Source organism: Prionailurus bengalensis, chromosome D1 (assembly GCF_016509475.1).
Source record: "Prionailurus bengalensis isolate Pbe53 chromosome D1, Fcat_Pben_1.1_paternal_pri, whole genome shotgun sequence".
Taxonomy (NCBI): Eukaryota; Metazoa; Chordata; class Mammalia; order Carnivora; family Felidae; genus Prionailurus; species Prionailurus bengalensis.
This window is the reverse complement of record NC_057346.1, coordinates 107,533,514-107,552,057: the sequence shown is the minus strand read 5'-3', so window position 1 is coordinate 107,552,057 and position 18,544 is coordinate 107,533,514. Positions and strand designations below refer to the sequence as shown.

At 40.3% G+C, this 18,544-nt stretch overlaps 1 protein-coding gene across 2 annotated transcripts in view; it reads left to right on the top strand.

The window, feature by feature from the left end:
- ATL3 (atlastin GTPase 3) overlaps positions 1-17,982 on the top strand; it is a 49,530-nt gene extending 31,548 nt beyond the window's left edge. For both annotated transcript variants that reach the window (XM_043581488.1, XM_043581487.1), the window contains exons 7-13: positions 1,015-1,107; positions 1,809-1,947; positions 10,065-10,192; positions 10,818-10,874; positions 12,061-12,132; positions 12,521-12,952; positions 13,724-17,982. In XM_043581488.1, coding sequence (XP_043437423.1) covers positions 1,015-1,107; positions 1,809-1,947; positions 10,065-10,192; positions 10,818-10,874; positions 12,061-12,132; positions 12,521-12,952; positions 13,724-13,810 — 1,008 coding nt within the window. In that variant the 3' untranslated portion in view covers positions 13,811-17,982. The remainder of the gene's footprint in view (positions 1-1,014; positions 1,108-1,808; positions 1,948-10,064; positions 10,193-10,817; positions 10,875-12,060; positions 12,133-12,520; positions 12,953-13,723) is intronic.
- The last annotated feature ends 562 nt before the right edge of the window (positions 17,983-18,544 follow it).

Below are 18,544 nucleotides of genomic sequence, written 5' to 3'. Positions count from 1 at the left end.
AGGCAGACTGTAAGCAGGGGAGGGACAGAGAGAGAGGAAGAGACAGAATCCGAAGCAGGCCCCAGGCTCTGAGCTGTCAGCACAGAGCCCGATGCGGGGCTTGAACCCACGAACCGTGAGATCATGACTTGAACCGAAGTCTGATGCTTAACCAATTGAGCCACCCAGGTGCTCCTTTTGTGTTAAAAGAAAAAAAAAAAAATTTTTTTTTGATGTTTAGTTTTCCTTTCTAACATTTAAAGTAGATCTGATTTTCTGATTAGCTGCTACCATGTTGTTTTCTTGTCCTTTACTCCGTTCTTTATACTTGTCTTTATAGCACAGCCCCAGATTTGACATCTTCTCGTCAATTTCTTCCTTCTGCTCTTATGAACCCATGGGAACAAAAACAGCAGATAGGTTATAGTGACCTCACATTTGTTTTGTTTAAAAAAGTTTTAATTTTTGTTTATTTTTGAGAGAGAGACAGACTGTGAGCAGGGGAGGAACAGAGAGAGGGAGACACAGAATCCGAAGCAGGCTCCAGGCCCTGAGCTGTCAGCACAGAGCCCGACATGGGGCTTGAACCCACGAACCGCGAGGTCATGACCTGAGATGAAGTCAGACACTCAACTGACTGAGCCACCCAGGAGTCCCTGTTTTGTTTTTTTAATATGTTTTTTAAAATGTTTGTTTATTTTGAGAAAGAGAGAATCCCAAGCAGGCTTCACACTGTCAGCACAGAGCTGACATGGGGCTCCGTTTCACGAACCATGAGATCATGACCTGAGCTGAAGTCAAGAGTCGGATGCCCAACCGCCTGAGCCACCCGGGCGCCCCTAGTGACCTCACATTTGGCTTATACGTGTCCTTCTAGTGTTTATAATATTCCTAAGACTTTACGGAAGAAATACATCCTTCACATTTTGTTGCTCCCTTTGAAGAAGCTGGCATTATGCAAAGAAGTATTTCATTTGTTATTTTGAAAATGCATTTATGCAGCCTTGTGACATGCTCTGCTCTTTTCCTAAATAGACACTGATGTTTTTGGTTCGAGACTGGAGTTTCCCCTATGAATACAGCTACGGACTACAGGGAGGAATGTCCTTTTTGGATAAGCGCCTGCAGGTAAATAGAAATGCAATCTTCTGAGGAGTTACCTACACGTCTTGATAACGTTCTCATTTGCCTTTAGCTGTTGTATTTAAAGCAGATTATAGAAAATTTAAGTGTTAAATACTTACAGATATCGGCACACTAGTAGTGCTTGTGTAAGAGCACAGAGCCTGGGTATGTAATGCATAGAGACTGCAGAGAAGGACTCTCCTGGCAAAGGCCCGAGCTTTGACTGTAATTTCCATTTCATGTTTTACACCAGGTTCTCCATGTGCCTTTAGAATGTGATATTCAGAACTTTTGTTCTGTTGTTCTTGTTCACAGTTCTTGCTTGTTTTGGGGTGGATATAAACTGGCTTAGCCTGTTCTCCAAAATTAAAATACAGGAGTCCTCTGTCAATCGCTACTAGCTAGTTACATCCTCCTTCTGCCCACAAGCAAACCTTCCCTTGTTCTTCTCCAGTATTGTGCAGTCCTCTTTTTTGTAAAAGAAAGTCTTCAGTACGTGTTCTTGAGTGGCTAAAGGAGCCAGGCCGTGGTTAATCAAATGTATGCATTTATTGCTTCTAGCGTCCTGAGTTTCTTCATTGGACAAAACATAGGCTGCTCTGATGCATCAGAGTTGGGATATCTTCTCTCCTTCGTCCTGTACCATTGGTTCCCAGTGCAGAAACACAACTGGTCTTTTGTAAATTGTTGGTCTTCGTTGGCAGGTAAAAGAACATCAGCATGAAGAAATTCAGAATGTCCGAAATCACATTCACTCATGCTTCTCCAACGTCACTTGCTTTCTCCTGCCGCATCCAGGGCTCCAGGTGGCCACAAGCCCCGACTTTGATGGGAAATTGAAAGGTGTGTCACAAGTCATGTTATTCTAGACATGTGATTTGAGCTTTGGAATGAACCAGTGACCAGAAAATATCAGTTACGAGTCCAGAGAATGCTTAAGAGGAATAGTATGTTTTCTTAGAAAGAATGGTAGAGTCTACTTTAGTTTTTACATCTGCCGTACTGTGACCATCAGAGTTTACCTTAATTTTTCCATCTGAAATGGTGGTGGTAATATTGATGTCTTTCTAAGAGACGTGTTGTAATTACTGGCTTACAAGAGATAGCAGTACTAAAATAAAAGAGTAAACGTTGGTTAGCTAATACTTATCAAGTAAAATTAAGTTGCCAAAGGATGGTAACATGATGCATGGCTTGGCTGTTTGTTTTCATCTTCTTTGTGATTATGGCAAAACCTGATGCCGGGTCACGTGCGATTATCAGGAGGTGTTGCCTAGATGGCAGCTTGGAGAAATTAGAGTCGGGACTCTTGGATTCCATTATCTTATTTTTGTTCCTTATTCATTGAGACGTTGACTCATTTAATGGCTAGCCCTCTGTTTACACAGGTGTAAAACTAGCACTTCTGTTTATAAACGTGTCTGAGCTTCTCAGGTTCCCGGTAAAGTTGGAATGGAAATAGCTGCCATTTTTAGAGGCTCAGCCATGTTCCCCGCCATCAGTCTGTCTGGACTGCTGTCGCAAAATGCCGTATACTGAGCGGCTGTAAACAACAGAAATTTGTTTCTCATAGCTCTGGAGGGTGGAAGTCCAAGGTCAGAGTGCCAGCACAGTCGGATGAAGGCTGTCTTCCTGCTCTCAGGCCTCTGGTTCCTTCATGTGGTGGAAGGACTAGCCAGCTCTGTGAGGTCTCTTGTGTAAGCACACTAGTCCCGTTCACAAGGGCTCCTCCACCCTGGTGACCTGACTGCCTCCCAAAGGCCCCACCCGCTAATACCACCGTCTTTAGAGGTTAGGATTTAAACATACCAAATTTGAGAGGGACACAGACATTCAGACCATAGAACCAGCGCTGTGGTAGTTCACTTTCACACTTACTGTTCCCGGTGGTTCCATATGCAGATATTCTCTCCTGTATCTCACAGATGAAGAAACTGGCTTAGGAAAGTTAAGTAACTTATTCAAAGTACTCAGCTGATAAGTGATGGGGTAGAGATTCACATCTAGAATCTTTTTGCCCCAGAGTCATATTGTGCTAAAATAGAAGTTTTTCTGTTATTTTGGGGGAAATTATTTATTTTTATTAAAAAATTTTTTTCTATATGTTTTTGAAAGAGGCACAGAGTGTGAGCCGGGGAGGGGCAGAGAGAGAGGGAGACACAGAAGCCAAAGCAGGCTCCAGGCTCTGAGCTGTCAGCACAGAGCCCAATGTGGGGCTTAAACTCATGAACTGTGAGATCACGGCCTGAGCTGAAGTCGGACGCTTATCTGACTGAGCCACCCAGGTGCCCCTATTTTTTATTTTTAAATGTTTATTTATTTATTTTGAGAGAGAGAGCACGCCAGTCGGGGAGGGGCAGAGAGAGGGAGAGAGAGAATCAGTGTAGAGCCCTACACGGGGCTCCCATGTCATGAACCCTGAGATCATGGCCTGAGCCAAGATCAGAGAGTCAGATGCTTAATCAGCTGAGCCACCCAGGCGACCTGAGGAAATAATTTAGAGGGTATATAATGTTTAGTTACCAGGAGAACTTTTGAAGTGGAAGTTTTTCATGGCCTCATATTAAACACAAAATGCATCATTTTCAATTTATTAGACTTATTTGATCCAAGAACGTTAATATACTTGTTCACCTTAAGATTTACATTCCAGCTGGTCTTAATACTGCTAAAGGAACTGAGTTTGAGAGGCTTTATCTTCTGTTTGTCCCTGTGTGGTATTTTTATGTGGTTGGCAGCTTTCCTGAGCAGACTTCAGAGCCTATTAGATGGCAATTCAGAAATCCAAGTTTGGAGCTAGAACCTTTTACTTGAAAAGCAGTAACAGGTACTTTCTGAGTGGAGCGTGTAGAGAAAGTTGGGTGTGTAGGTGATGTGTTCCTTTTGGGTGGTGATACTCTATTATTAGACATACTTTTACCAAACCTAAACTCTGGTTTGGTCCTCACTGGGCGAGGAGGTGCCCAGGGGATTCCTAAATGAGGAATCTGAGGAGGGAGTGGGCTTGCCTCAGGGTGGTCCCACGTTTTCGGGGATAAACATACAGAATGGCATTCCTCGGTATTTTCAAGCATTTTAACATTTTAAAACATTCTGTTTTAAAATTCATCACTTTCATCATATTCTTCTAGGAAATAGGAAAAGTTTCTTTTAACTGTTTTGTAGCCCTGAGCTTTGAAATTTTGTATTGCTGTTGGGTTTGTGTATTGTATCTTTCCTAAGACTTCTGTAACAAAGTACCACAAACTGGTGGCTTAGGACAACAGAGATTTACTGCCCTAACAGTTCGGGAGACCAGAATTCCAAAATCATGGTGTCAGCATTGATTCCTTCTGGAAGCTCTGAGGGGGAATCTGTCCCGTGCTTCTCTCCTAGCTTCTGGGGTTTGCTGGCAAGCCTGGGCACCCCGTGGCTTGTAGCTGTGTCACTCCGGGCTCTGTCATCACATGGCTGCCTTCTTTCTGTGTATCTCTGTGTGTTCTCTCTTCTGATAAGGACACCACTGTTTGGATTTAGGTTCCACCCTAATCCAGTAGGACCTCAACTAGTTATGTATGTAATTTACAAACAAGGTCACATTCTGAGATTCCAGGAGGATATGCATTTTGGGGGGGTACTGTTCAACCCTGTATGTATTTAAAAATTATGAACAGCTTATCACTGAGTATTCAGTGTGCTAATTTTCATATATTTATAAAATAGGGAACAAATTCTGTATAAGCAGCTTTTAGCCTCATGATTATTATTTGGTTCCCTCATCCACCATTGATGTTCAAAACACATTTATAAGGTTAAAATCTTCCTCTCTTACATGAAAAGGCAAGTCCCCAAAGAAGAAATGCAAATGGTCAGTATATACTCATGAAAATATGTGTAGCAGCAAAATAATTAACAAAGTGCAAATTTATTGGTACAGATTCAGTCTTTATGTGTCAGTATCAAAATTTTAAATGTTTATGTCCTTTGATCCAGAATTTCAACTAAGCAGGTGTATGGACAAGGATATATATTACTGTAGCTTAACAGGGAATAATTGGAAACAAATGGGTGTTTTTGAGGAGTTAGTGAAATTATGGTACATCTGCACTTTTAAAACTATTTTTTTTAATTTATTTATTTTGAGAGATAGAGGGCGAGCAGGGGAGGGGCAGAGAGAGAGAGAGGGAGAGAGAGAATCCCAAACATTGGGCTGACAGTACAGAGTCTGATTCAGGGCTTGATCCCACGAACTATGAGATCATGACCTGAGCCAAGATTGAGCGCTGGATGGACACTTAACTGACTGAGCCACCCAGGCGCCCTAGTACCTCTGCACTTTTAAAAGCTTGTTTAAAAAAGTTATTAAAAGTCTTCTAAAAGGTTAAGGTAGATAGATGGATCTGTATGTATTTACATAGTTGTCTATGACATATTATTAAATGTAGAAAGATTGCACAGTAGCATATGTTGTATGATCCTATTTATTCCAAAATAGTATTTATAATTATGTTTTTAAGAAAAGATCTGAAAAATAAAAAATTCCTTTTTTGGTTTACTTCAACAGTATGTTTATAATTTGCCCTTGTGTGTCTGTTTCAGGAACTATAGTCATTAGGATTGTTCCCAAAGAATTCTTATTAGCTCTGCAAAGGTCTGTGTACTTCGTAGCTTTGGAGACAGATATTTTGTAATTTTAGGAAATCTAAACGGTGTTTAAAAGAAGGGTTTTGAGTGAAGCATAAATTGGATGCTAAATTGCAAATGGTGACTCGGAGTATTTGGCAGGTGCTTGACTGAGAACCACATACACTTTATTGTGGGGGACCTGTAAATAGAGCTGATGTACTTTTCAGAGTTAAAGAAAATGCCTAGATGCTGTATTTTTTCAAGTATATCCTTGTACAGTGACTTGGTTGAGATCCTGCTGCCCTATTCCATATAACCTGAGAAAGACATTAGCTTGAGAGCAGTTAGGCCTAATCCATAGGAGGATCTTTTTTTTTTTTTTTTTAATTTTTGTTTAATGTTTATTTTTTTGAGAGAGAGAGAGAGAGAGAGAGAGAGAGAGAGACAGTGTGAGCAGGAGAGGGGCAGAGAGAGGGAGACAGAAACTGAAGCAGGCTCCAGGCTCTGAGCTGTCAGCACAGAGCCTGACATGAGACTCGAACTCACAGACCGTTATGACCTGAGCCAAAGTCGGCTGCTTAACCGACTGAGCCACTCAGGCGCCCCTGTTTTATTTATTTTTTAAAGAATGACCATTTATTCAGAGGTGAACACTTGCCAAACACAATCTTAGTTTTGGTGTAATTACTGCTTAACTGCTGCTGCTTCCTGTTGGCTAGGTTAGCTCACTTTTAAGACCCCTTTCATCAGACACAGATGACTGTGTCATCACCATAAAGAAAACTGTCATCTTTGTATTTTCTAGAGCAGAGAGACTTAATGCAGTAACCACTGAGTTTTGTTTTGTTTTGTTTTTGTTTTTTAAGTTGATTTTAGAGAGCATGAGCAGGTTACAGGGGCAGAGGGAGAGAGAGAAAGAGAGAGAATCTTAAGCTCGACTCAGGGCTTGATCCTGTGACTCTGGGATCATGACCTGAGCTGAAATCGAGGACTGAGCCACCAAGGTACCCCACCACTGAGTTGTTTAGCTAGAAATTAACCTGAAGAGTTTGTAGGGCACTGTCTTTTTTGACAGCATGAGATTTTGAGATTATCAGGAGACCATTCTTGTCTATTCTAAAACTAGTATTTTGGTACAGCCTTCAGAGAAGCATTAATGCTTAAGGGTCTTTAAATCTGGGTAAAACTGGGTTTAGGAACAGTCTGTGGTGTCTAGATTGTGCCAGTTCCTTGAGTGAAATATTTTTGAAGCCCTTAGTCTTCCAATATGATAAAAGTTGAAGCCATAAAAAAAAAAAAAAAGGTTTTTTTTTGGAATACGTGATACATTCACATGTTTAAAATCTCAAAAAGGATTAAAAAGTATTCAGTGAAAAGTCTGTCTTCCATTTTTATAGTCTTCCAGAGTTTTCTTTAGACTGTGCCAGCAGATATGAATACTGTATACACAGAATAGCATAGTATACGCACAATTTTAGGCGTTTTTTGCTTCAAGTCATGAAGAATTTGTCCCATTTTTTTCTCGAAATTTTGCAGTTTCATCTTTCACATTATAACTTATGATCCAATTTAGATTCATCTTACTTCTGAATGGCGGCTCATTTGTTCCAGAAGTATTTATAGAATAGTCCAGCTTGCCCCACCAGTTGAAATGTCACCTTTATCATACATTAAGTCACTAATCAATATGTAATATGGGGATTGATCCCTTTTTAACGTTTGCATAGGCCATACTTTGGCGCCATCCTGAGGAAAATATAGAATTAAGAGTATTTGGATGGGAGATTTTTTGGTAGGACAGATTTATAAACCTAAACAATTTTTCAATGTCAAGAGATTTTATAATTGGTCAGTTATTTAAGATGGGATGTGAGTTGGTGGAGATGAGAAGTACCTATTACTATTTACAGAGAAATGCCATGTAGATTTCAATTTATGAAGCATAAATAAATTCTAGATAGATTACAAAGTTAAATTATAAAAATCAAAGCATGGGGAAAAATTTAATTTTATTAGACCTCTGGAATTGGGGAACGACTCCTTAAAATTTGGAGGAATAAAAGAAATTGCCAAAGAAAAATGGTGTCGGTTTGAGTACATAATAGTTTTATGCATGTTATAAAAAGACAAACAGGGATGCCTGGGTGGCTCAGTCAGGTAAGGCTCAGGTCGTGATCTCACGGTTTGTGAGTTCGAGCCCCACGTTAGGCTCTGTGCTGATGGTGTGGAGCCTGCTTGGGATTCTCTCTCTCTTCCTTTCTTTCTGCCCCTCCTCTGCTCTCTCTCTCTCGAAATAAATAAATAAACTTAAAAAAAAAAGTCAAACAAACTGGAGAATTTAGTACACATAAGGATAGCATATTTATTTAGTTTGTGAAGAGTGACTGTATTCTAAGAAACAGGCCCCTAGTAGGGGAAAAGGAGATCAGCTGATGAACCAGTACAGAAGAAAGCTTGGCCTAACTACCAAAGAATGTAGCAGTATTACACATGTAAAAGAATACATGGAACTTATATAAGTAAGGCTTAGTACATCATATAATGAACATCACAAACCTACCGCCCAACTTAATATCTAGAACCAGAATTGACAAGTTTTTTCTGTGATGGACCAGATAGTAAGTATTGTAGGTTTGGTGGGCCATACAGTTATTCAGCTTTGTTGTTGTAGCAAGAAAGCAGCCATAGACAATGCATAAGTGAAGACATGGTTGTGTTGCAATAAAACTTTATTTACAATTACAGTTTGCAGGCCGTATTTGCCCCGAAGGGCTATAGTTTGCCAATTCTTGTCTAGAACATTACCAGTACTGTTTTCCGCATTTGTGTGCTTCTTCCCTATCCCATCTCCCTGCCTCCCCACAGAATTAACCACTGTTCTAAATTTTGCTTATTCCACCCTTGAATTAAAAAAAAAAACAACTATTGCTTGTGTTTGAATCAGTTTGTTGCCAAGTTTCTTTAATTTTGACTTATTAAAAACAGTATGCATTGCATTTCATTGAGTGTTTTATTTCTGACATTATCTGTATCATTGCATGTAGTTGTAGTTCATTCACTTTCGTTGTGCATAATTGTGCCTTCTGTGAATATAACGCAGTTTATTCTCAATAGAAATATAAGCTTTTCCAGTTACTTGCTATTATGAACAGTGCTGCCATGCACAATCTGGTATATATGGATAAATGAGTTTCCAGAGGGTATGTGCTTTGGGAGCAAGACTACTGGATGTTGGAATCTGTGTATTTTCCCCTCAACTGGGTAATGCCGATTGTTTCCCAAAGTGTAGTTCCAGTTTATGCTCCCTTCATCAGTGTGTACAGAAGTTCCCATTGGTCCATATCCTTGGCAGTGCCTGGTATTTTCAGACTTCTAGTTTTTGCCAAATTAGTGATATAGAATAATATGTCATTATGGTCTTAAATTGCATTTTTCTGATTGTTCATGGGATTGAATATCTTTTCATGTATTTAGTTACATTCATGTTTCCTTCATGGTTCCTTTCCTCTGCAGTTCCTTCTTATGCCTGTTTGTTCAGTTTTAGATGGGGCTTGTCTTTCTATGCAACGTATAGATCCTATATGTGTATTTTAAGATATGAAGCTTTGCTGGTTGGTTATGTGTTGCACATATATTCTCCCATCTGTGTCTTGTCTTTTTTTTTTTTTTTAATGGTGCCTTAGTTTTAATGTGGTTGAATTCATTCACTTTTGATTTTTTGAAGTACTTTTATTTTTATTTTTGAAGGTTTATTATGTATTTTTTTGCATTCTTTACTTTCTGTAACTTATTTATTTTTTATAATTTACCTCCACGTTAGTTAGCACATGGTGCAACAATGATTTCAGGAGTAGATACCCCTGACCCGTTCAGCTCATCCCCTCTCCCACAACTCCTCCAGCAATTCACTGTTTGTTTTCTGTATTTAAAAGTCTCTTATGTTTTGTCCCCCTCCCTGCTGTTATATTGTTTTTGCTTCTTGTGAAGTACTTTTAAAGTCGTGTTTTAGAAAATCCTTTCCTGGGTGCCTCCCTGTCTCTCTGCCCCTTCCTCGCTCATTCCTTCTCCCTCTTTCTCTGTCTGTCTCTCTCAAAAGAAATACAAATACACTTAAAAAAAAAAAAACCCGCAAACAATCCTGAGAAGGGAGGGAAGGAGACGGTGAGGGTACATGTAGACAGAGGTCCGACAGCAGCCTGGTCATAGGCAGAGAGTGTCAGACACAGTTGGGACCCCCTCCCTTCACTTTCAACTAGCAGATGTTAAAACAGACTATGAAGATCACATTTTATGCTCAGCTTGGTTGAGTAAGTCTGCTTCGCTTATTGTCTGCTTCTTCGTGGTCTCATGAACAGATATTGCCAGTGAGTTCAAAGAGCAGTTGCAGACCCTGATTCCATTTGTGTTAAACCCGGCTAATTTAATGGAAAAGGAGATCAATGGCTCAAAAGTCACCTGTCGGGGGCTGTTGGAGTATTTTAAGGTAAATATGGGTTTTAATTATCAAAATAATGTGATTTTGGGTGAAACTGATCTAGGCTGTAAACTAACTTTGAATTTCACTATTTTAAAGCTGAAGGGGGAAAGTTTCACGGGGAGATGGTGAGAGGCATTTTCAGAGCCTTCGGGGTCCTTCCAGGAGCGGGCCACTGGGTGGCAGTATCGGTCTAGGAACCAAATGAATGTTCTTTGCACTTTCTTAGAGGAGTAATTACTGTGGCTAAAGGAAGATTGTTCCTCAAGGAAGATGGTGTGGACAGGAGGTGGTTAGGAAGTTGCTGTGAGTAGGAGGAGACGGCACCTAGATGTGACACGACTACCTCAAGGCGGATGGTCACTGTGCCCACAGGCAGTGGTGAGGCCAGTGTGCATGGGGAATCTGGTGGGAATCCTAGCCTTGGTAGGCTCGTGCTGCTTGAGAGCTACTTTCAGTTAACTCAAAATACGCTAACATGCACTCAAAGGTGTGTTGTGTTTTTGCTAATTCCTGGGTGTTGATCTAGGTCTTTAGGAAAATGCAGTTGTACGGTCACTTTTAAAAAGTTAAAATGTGACTGAATGTGACAGAATGACATCTTTCATAGTTCTTTTTACGTTTATATCCTAAGGCATATATTAAAATTTACCAAGGAGAAGATCTGCCTCATCCCAAGTCCATGCTTCAGGTGAGCACTTCTTTGACTGCTTAAGTGATCCTGTTTGGTTACTGGTGACCCATATATGAGAATGGGAGTGTGGCTGCCTTCTGGGTTTTTTGTGTGTATTCCCGGTGGTACAGTTAAAGCAGAACGAATCTTCCCCTGGTCTTCCCGCCAGACATCCCGGGGAGAGCACTGTTTTTTTATTACGCCTGGTAGGCCGGGCCCACTCATCTTAGACAAATTACTTTCCTGTTATCTGTGGTCTACTAAATCCTGACATACTTCTTTAGTCAGGTTTTTTGTTTTCAGAGATTTTTATTTTCAATATTTTGGTATTTTCAAGATGTAATTTCATTAAAATGTATAATTTCTGACTTTCAGGTGCATAACATAAGGTAATTTACTGCCAAATGTTTCTTCTATTTTTGTTGTTTAAAATTTTTATAATGTTTGTTTATTTTTGAGAGAGACACACAGAGTGTGATCAGGGGAGGGGCAGAGAGAGAGAGGGAGACACAGAATCCGAAGCAGCCTCCAGGCTCTGAGCTGTCAGCACAGAGCCCCACGTGGGGCTCAAACCCACGAATCACGAGATCATGACCTGAACTGAAGTCAGACGCTTAACCGACGGAGCCACCCAGGCCCCCCTCCTCTTTTTTTTTTTTTTTTTAATGTTTCTTTTTGAGAGTGAGAGAGAGCATGTGTGCATAAGGAGGGGTGGGGCGGGGAATGACAGAGAATCTGAAGAGGGCTCTGTGCTGACAGCAGAGTCTGATGCGGGGCTCGAACTCACAAATTGCGAGATCATCACCTGAGCCGAAGTCGGATACTCAATGGACTGAGCCTCCCAGGCGCCCCCAAAGGTTTATTTCTTTAATAGCGAAACATTTTCACAAAGGAAGCCAGAGCTTGGGATTCATATACAGATAAATTTTTCCCTTTTTTGACTTATATCTGTTTCTTAACATTTAAAATTGAAGCAAAGGGAATGATATTTTTAGAAGTTTACGATAAGATTCTTACATATAAGAACTTTTGGGGCAGAAAATTTGGAAGAAAAGTTATATTTTATTTTATAAATAGGGCTATATGGGAACCTAAGTAATGGCAGAAGGATCATAAAAAAGTGAACGGGGATAGGGTGAGAGGAGATGGTGGAAGAATGTTAAAAGAGGAAGTATCCATGGTTTATGCTTTCCTTTCTTAAAAGGCCACTGCTGAAGCCAACAATTTAGCAGCTGCGGCGTCTGCCAAAGACATCTATTACAACAACATGGAGGAGGTATGTTGGGCATGTGTCGTCTTCTGAAAGATCTATATAACCTGGGCCTGTTGCTGCCTTCGGAAGCCCAACCTCACCCTGTTTACCGTATCTTAACGTGATGAGGCAGCAAAGCTGTGTTCAGGTCCCCTGGGTAATAGGGGTCTTCCAGTTATTACCGTTTCTAACCAAGGCTTTCTTACGGTGTCGTTGCTGTCACTGATCAGTGTCACCCTGGTTATGTAAGTGCACTTTTCAGAGGAGGTGAAACCAGACTTTATTGGTCTTGGTCACCATTTTACAGTTCATTTCTAATATCGTAAAACATTCTTTTGCAGTGTTTTCACTTGTTTCGTTGGGCACCTGTTTTCGAAGGCATCTTCAACACCTATGTCTTTATTCTTCTTAGGTTTGTGGAGGAGAGAAACCTTATTTGTCTCCAGACATTCTAGAGGAGAAGCACTGTGAATTCAAACAACTTGCTCTGGACCATTTTAAGAAGACCAAGAAGATGGGTGGGAAGGATTTTAGTCTCCGCTATCAGCAGGAGCTAGAGGAGGAAATCAACGAACTGTATGAGAATTTCTGCAAACACAATGGTAGCAAGAATGTCTTCAGCACCTTCCGAACCCCCGCAGTGCTTTTCACAGGCATTGTGGCTTTGTACATCGCCTCAGGCCTCACTGGCTTTGTTGGTCTTGAGGTTGTGGCCCAGCTGTTCAACTGCATGGTTGGACTGCTGTTAATAGCCCTTCTCACGTGGGGCTACATCAGGTATTCTGGTCAATATCGTGAGCTGGGCGGAGCAATTGATTCTGGTGCAGCGTACGTGTTAGAGCAGGTAAGTGGTGCCAGCTGACAAGGCTGAGGGTTGATAAGGGACGGACGCTTGTGCTTTTATTGTAAAGTATTTCCATTTGAAAGTGAAAGAAGGCGTGAGAAACTTCCCCTGGCTTTTTGTTTTGTTTTGGTTTTTTTTGATAGACATTATGTTGTATCATCCTTCTTGAGGATATTCATATTTAATCCTATTATTTTGTTTTCATGCCTAAAAACTCTTCTCTAATGCAAACAGAGTTTCAACTTGGACATACTGTGTTTATCACGGGAAACGTCTAACCACATGCTCTTCAGACGATTCCTGTGTGATTCTCCCTGATCTGAGGTTAATTTGCTTCCCTGAAAATCAAGAGCTTTGAAAATTTCTGTTTTGAGTTCTAATGGATGGCATCTCTTTCACTTCAGATCTTTCAACAAGCAGTGGCTTTTGACATTGACGTGACCTCCAGATTTACAGATACTTGAGACCCTGATTGATTTCTTTTTCTGAGTAGCGTGAACAGATCAGATCGGTTAAGTCAGAAGCTTGTGAGAAGCCAGGAGAGCTGCCCGCCCTGCTACATACAGTCACAGAGCAGGGGCTCAGTGGGCTCTCTTGGGGGTCTGCTGCTGCCACTTGCTCCCCCAACACCTGTGTTTTCATTTCCCCATTTTCTGTAACATACCCGTGCTGTAGAACGAGATGTCTGAAAGTTTGTCTCCGCGGTCCTACTCTCTCGGCGCTGTGTTGTATTTTATTAACTTACGTGTTTGAACAAATGGACTTTTGCAGGCTACATCCCATATGGGTAATTCCACTCAGGCCGCTGTGAGGGAAGCGGTTGTTGGGAGGCCACCCGCGGATAAAAAAGCTCAGTAGCATCTTCACAAGAGGATCCAACGAGAACGCAGCCAGCCCCTACCGATTTCTGGGTTTCTGCCACGGCCACAGGTCCAGGTCCAGAGGAACACAGATCTGGGAATCATCCGGGAAGAGCTGAGACTCAGCAGTAATAAATGAACAGACCTTTCCTGTGGCTTCAAATTCTTACATCATACTTCCATTTCTGTTGGAAGCGTTTCTTTTCCTTGCTGATATAGATCCAAGCCTGTGTCTATTTCCTTGTTACTCTGCTTTGTGCACTTTAAAGGGGGAGAAAGCGAAAGGAGAAAATGCAAATATGGTTTTAAATCCTGAATGTGCCACTTCGTGCCTTTTAAGATTGAATCCAGGCTTTTGAGGACATGATAGGGAGGGGATTGAGGATAACCTCATGGAAGATGCTGTTTTGGGGTGAAACCAGTCCGTTCTTTTTATACCTTACTCTTTTTAAACAGTTTACAAAACTTGCAAAAGTTTCGGAACAAAAGGCTGAAAACGATGCCATTACACTTTTAAAATCTTATGGTATTAGAGAATCCTGTTTGCCATATAGTGTGGGAAGATTGTATCACGTTGAAATCCACCGTACCCTGGAATTTCCAGTCTTTTACCTGACAGGCTAACAGTTTTGGTGGGATATACTTTTATTTTATTTTTGCCTTCATTCCTATAGCTTCTTTCTAGAAAAGAAGCAAACATGCCTTGAAAAGCCAGAGTGGCTCATCATAAAAGGAGTGAGCTTGATATTTTAAGAAAAAAGCTTGAGTTTAAGTGAACCATGTGACCTCTGATAAGTCACTTGAACTTGTGCCTTGGTCAGATTCACTGTTTGTAGGTTTGTATGCATATATGTATTATATATAACTCACGGTTATCATTTGAGAGGCCTTGTTTTTTCAAGAGTTCTGCATAAGAACGGAACTTTATTAAGGATTAGAGGAAACACGTTACCAAACATTACTGCCTTTAGTTGATGTCCTGTTCTTGTGGCCTAGCAGTAAATCAGGTCTTTATCTAAACCATTTGTCTTTTCCTATGCACTAAGATTTTTAATAACGAAGCTACTAACATTGTCAGTTTTGTTTAGGGACTCATCCTTTATTTAACTTCACTTGATTAATTGGTGGCTTTAAAATAGCTTTGGCTTAGTAGGGACCAAAGTCCTACCCAAATGTGGACAGTATCTAGAAGTATCCACGAAACCTTTATTTACCTTGTGTGGTAAAACACACTTTATTAGTTGCCTTTTCCTTTGATTTATAATGGTGAATTGTACATTTTAAAACTTCATAAAACTTGCCTGCAAGTATTTATATAAACATTCAGGTCTGAGAGCCTTAATTCTTAAGATATTTTTTGTTTTGGGGGGAGATAGGGAAGGCTTAGGCCAAATCCAAGTGTAGGTTCTATATACGTGAAGTCTGAACGGAAGGCACAAAGAAGTCTCGTGTGGCATGTAATCTCTTTATCAAGGAAGTTTCTTTTTATTTCTTTGATGCCTCACCACTGAAGCATTTTTATAAGTCCTGAACTAGTTCCAAGCATGTTACATGTTTCCATATTTATATACCGTCTTATCCTGAAGTTCTTGCTATTTTTTTCAGTTACCATTAAATTTTAGGCAAGTTCCAGCTTGTTCTGAAAACTGTCTACTTGCATATCAGTGATGCTTAGTTTCGACTATTAAATCGAAAGCTTCTCTTTGAAATTTTGGTGCATATCAGGCGGCCCCTCATTTTCCTGAAGGTTTGTCCTTACTAGCGAAAAGCCTTACACATGTTGAAGATACTTGGCTTTTAATGCATTGTAGAAGCACATTTATAGTTTTCAGAATAATTGTCTAGAACGATGCTTTTAATGAGAAAAGGATGATGTGTCTAAAACTTATTTTAATCCTAAAGTATTAGAAATTTTAAAATAAATATATCGTGTGATTAGTGCAGTCTTACGATTAGTTAACTGTTTAAGTCACCATTTCTGTTTTGACCTTAAAGAAATAATTTGGCTTAATTACCCTGGGGAAGCCTTATTATTTTTGTTTTTATTAACTTACTATGCCTCTGGAGCGTGTTTATAAAGTTTTTCTCAATGAGGATCCTTCATGAGTTTTCTTTGGCCTATTTTTACAGGAAGTTGATGGTTTTATATCATCTTTTTTGATACAAGGTGCATTCTCATTGCTGGCTTTAAATAGTCCTGGGGAGATTTATAATCAGGTTGAAAGGAATGTCTTTTACCTCTTAACTTCCCTCAGCCTTTAGTTTGTGGGTCGGAGACGTTGTTGAGGGATAGTTCAGACTGAAAGCGTTGGCTTGGCCATGTTTCTCTGCCATCCCTGGCCAGTCTTCCCACACAGGCGATTTTTGTGGGCTCATTTCACATGGTTACACGGGGCCTGTTCCTGTTAACGTATAAAAGGAGGTTTTCGGAATTTCGATGAAAAGTATTCATTTCAGGGAAAAATGTTTCTTCATTTTTTTTTTAATACTTCCAATTAGCTTTTTATGGTAAAAATCATAGAGTCAGAATTTCAATTCTTTCACGAATAATCTAATGATCGTGTATGATGGGAAGCATCTTTTGGAGTCCTACCGTATTTTAGCAGTATGCCAAGAAGTCTGTTCTGTGGAGGTTTGTGTATTAATGCCTGCTTTATACTTGGTAAAATTGTCTATGAATACTGTTTTGCTTTATCTGTTCTTTCTCTTTTAACGTGAAGTTAGGCAAACAAATAAACTGCCTTGTTACTGGCAGTGTGTTTCCTTAGGTCATATCCAGTGTTCTACCTGGCTCATAAACATTTTATTTTTTTTCCTAGAGTTTTTTTTTTTTTAATAATTTATATGGAAATCTTAATAGGACTTCTCCCCCCCCCCCCCCCAATAGAACTATTGAAATGTAATTTAGGGTGATTTAGGATGGCTACCATGTAAGGTAGCCAGAATGGGCTACATCTTTCTGGCTTACATTTCGATCTGACAAAATTTTAGTCAAGGGATAAGGGCATAATGAAGACAAGCTTCAGTCATGAAAGTACAAACCATGTATATAAGTGATTTTTTTAAAAATCACTTTAAGAAGTCCATTGTATGAGACCATTTGCTGCAATTGAATAGTGTTCTTATGTCCTGTTACAGTTATGATTTGGGTAGTGGCTCTCATCTGCCTTGGAGTGCATAAGACTTGGGAGGCTTGTTTAAAAACATTCAGATTCCTAGCTTTATGTCAGGGATTGCCTCAGGGGGTCTGGGTTGTGGCCCTGGAGTCACCACTTTGATAAGACAGTATTGCAGGTGGCTCAGAGACCAGCGAGAGAGACCGCTCCATGTGATGGGGAAGTGCACTTCAGTATTGTCTGGAGGCGAGTGGACAGACAGCTTCTACCGAAGACTCACGATATGTGGTCTGCTGCCAGAGACCCTGGCTGAGAGTTTCCCACGTTCAGAGTAATAAGGGGGATATCTTTCATCTAGAGGATCGTCCAGGCTCCTTAAAGCTGTTGTAAATCAGGATGTCATAGTGCCTTCTCTGAAAAATGAATGTACACGTATCCTATTTACTAACAAGTGTAATTAGGATTTTGAAAAAAACTATTTTGAAAGTTGTTTTTCTTTAAAAACAAAATTCAGCACTTTGACTTGAACCCCTCATCATTCCTGTACAGAAAACCTTAAGCCATAAATAATAATAATGAAAAGGAAGGAGAAAACAACTTTGAAAATTAGTGACAAAAGTGCCCCATATCAGGAACTTCTCAAAGTTCTAGGTCTAAAAGCAGAAATTTTTCAAAAGAAATTTTTCCTCCCTGGGAAGAAATTTCATGTGCCAGAAAAATTTAAATGTAGTGCTCTTATGACCAAGGGAAGGTTGCATTTGATTCTCAAAGCTTTCTAATCTAGATGGCTAAATGCTGCCATGGACTTTAGCCTTAAAAGGTCAATATTAATCCTGAGCATATACAGGTTTTCTTCTCAGAGTTCTTTTTCTTTTCTTTAAAAAATGATTTGTTGAAAATACTTTGTCCTAGACCCTTGCCTTTGAATGGCTTTAAAGTTTAATATACTTTTTAAAAAGTGCAATGGGATGAGATTATGCTATTAGTTTCTTAAAAGCATGTTTTCTGTTTCTTAGTTGTAAGATCATTTAATTGAATAAAGATCATAGCACCATGTCTGTGGGTTTTTTTTCCCCCTTTCTCCATTCTTTAATGTGGGAAGATCTGTGAGATAGATTCGGGCTTGGCAAAGCGAATAGGAGATCTAAGGGGATGGATAACTCCATGTCAAAGTGGGCAGTAGTAATGTGGTTTGAGCCTGTCCCCTTTCTCTGTCCTGCCAAGTAGTCCTGAACAATCTTCCTAGCATAGTGCTCGAGAGGGCTGTGCACTTGGTGGTGGGGCTTAAAATCGAGCACAAATTTCATTTACAACAACACGAACTTGTGAGGACCTTTGAACTCGTAGCACTTCACCTGGTCGCCCCATCTGGTTAGATGGTTCCTCTTTGGGACTGGGGTGTGGTGAAGCTCTACCGAAAGCTTTCTCTTTCAGTGGTGACCTTGAAGCCAGGGGGGAGGTTGCATTGAACTTCTCAAATACTGACTAATGGCCAGACATAGCCCATTTGGCCCTGCAGGAACAAAGAAGATTTCTACTATGTTTCTAGTTTGAAACAGGCTGGGTGGGGTCAGTAGCATCCATCTGTCCATCCACCTGCCTTCCCCCACCAGTGG